Source organism: Microplitis demolitor, chromosome 9 (assembly GCF_026212275.2).
Source record: "Microplitis demolitor isolate Queensland-Clemson2020A chromosome 9, iyMicDemo2.1a, whole genome shotgun sequence".
Taxonomy (NCBI): domain Eukaryota; kingdom Metazoa; phylum Arthropoda; class Insecta; order Hymenoptera; family Braconidae; genus Microplitis; species Microplitis demolitor.
Window position 1 is genome coordinate 6,987,795 of NC_068553.1, and position 1,979 is coordinate 6,989,773.

Here is a 1,979-nt window from a genome sequence, read left to right on the forward strand (position 1 = left end):
ATACAGTGGACCTCCGGTAATCCGACAAACATTATGCAGGGCAGTGTCGGACTATCGAGTTTGTCGGATTACAGAGCACTGCCTAAGACCGCTATAGTCCGGAATTTTTTACAAAAGAGTACCTTGTAATCCGACAAATTACATATCCAATGACAAGAATCTATATGTTATATGTACATATGTACTTTGAAGTACAAATCATACTTAATTTATGTAAGTCGAATTTAGTAAATTAAATAACAATTGAGAGCTTACGTTTTATTATAAAATTAAGCATAAATGCACATACATATCTACCAAAATAATCAAGAATTATTAATCAAAATCATGTAGTGAATATGTCAAATTATGAAGCTTTGAAATATTCATCATTTTTTTTTTGTTTAAGGTTGTTATAACGTGAGATCAGAGCTTTGTCCCTCAGTCTTCTCAAAAGTAAAAGTTCGTTGTAGGATGTACCATTCTCTTCAGCCCATTGTAAACCTAGCTCAAAAGCGTTAACTGCGTCTTGTTCTGTGACTTGTGAAGCAGTTGCAATCACGTCGTCGTTATCTTCCTGATTGTTTGTTGTATAATTAGAAACCTCTTTAATAATATCTTCGTCAGACATTTCATGAAAAACATTTTCTTCTTTATCCATTCCACGGCACCAGATTTCCAAATCGTCCGGACTTATCTGTGTTTCAGTAGCGACTTGTTCTATAAATTCTGAAGTTACACTGATTTGTGGATCGTTGCTAGGAGTGGTGACTATATCTGGCCATAACTTTTTCCAAGACGATTTAATAGTTGATGACGATAACGCACTCCTTGACTGACTAAGAGCAAAAACCAAGTCTTTCATATTAAATTCTTTTAAAGTTTTTTCTATTGGTTGGTCTTTTGATACGGCTCTCAGAAGTAGGTTTTTTTTATAGTCTTGCTTAACAAACTGAATGATGTTCTGGTCCATTGGTTGAATCAGTGCAGTGCAATTTGGCGGAAGAAATATCGCAGTGATGCATTTATCCTCAGTTGTCAGTTCTTCTTCAGACGGATGACCGGGAGCGTTATCAAGAAGCAACAACGCTTTTTGAGGAAAATTATGATCTTTTAACCATTTTCTAACTTCAGGTACGAAGCATTCATCAAACCACTTTTTGAAAAGGTCTTTTGTCATCCATGCACTTTTTTGTCCGTAATAGTGTACAGGTAAATCAATGTTTTTGAATTCTAGCCATCCTTCGCTGGCCACAAAATCATCTTTTTTTGTTATTTCCTTATAAAAAAACTTAGCTTTCATGGCCAACATGGGTCCCGAAATTGGTGCATGCCTATTTCTTTCCTGAAGAAACCACATGTACAAAGCTTCTTCCACTTCTGGATGTTCAGCTTTCTTGAGTGTCTGTCTCTTGCCTGGCCCGCAGTCAGTAGTTGACACGAACTTCTTAATCTTCTCGTGGTTTTTTTTTGTCATAAATTGTAGATCGGCCTACGCCGTATTCACTTGCTAAACTACTGAAAGTTTCATTGCGATTTAAGCGATCTAAAATATCACATTTTTCTTTAATTGTCAACGTTTTGTGCTTTCGCTTCTGGGTTTGTGACGACATTACTAGGTACTATACCTAATACACAATGAATAAATAGTAAACAATGAACGCACGCTAGGCCGTACCGCTATCACTAGTAGTCAAATTCAAACTAAGTAAAACAATGCATACGCGTCGAGCACAATAGCGGTAGCGCGTACGAGTTGTGACCTGTTCAAGCCTGCGTGATCTACATTAGCGAAGATTGTCAAACATAATTCAAAGTCATGTCGGATTACAGGGGGCGCCGGATTAGACAGGGGCCGGATTATTGGGGGTCCACTGTATATATATATATATATATATATATATATGTATATATATATATATATATATTTATATATATATATATATATATATTTATATATATATATATATATATACAGTGTATATATATACAGTATATAT

At 35.4% G+C, this 1,979-nt stretch overlaps 1 protein-coding gene across 1 annotated transcript; it reads right to left on the reverse strand.

Annotated features, from left to right (window-relative positions):
- Positions 1-346: 346 nt before the first annotated feature.
- Positions 347-1,456, reverse strand: LOC128668524 (jerky protein homolog-like). Its single transcript, XM_053741675.1, has one exon. The coding sequence runs from the start codon at positions 1,454-1,456 to the stop codon at positions 347-349; it is 1,110 nt and encodes a 369-aa protein (XP_053597650.1).
- Between the last annotated feature and the right edge of the window lie 523 nt (positions 1,457-1,979).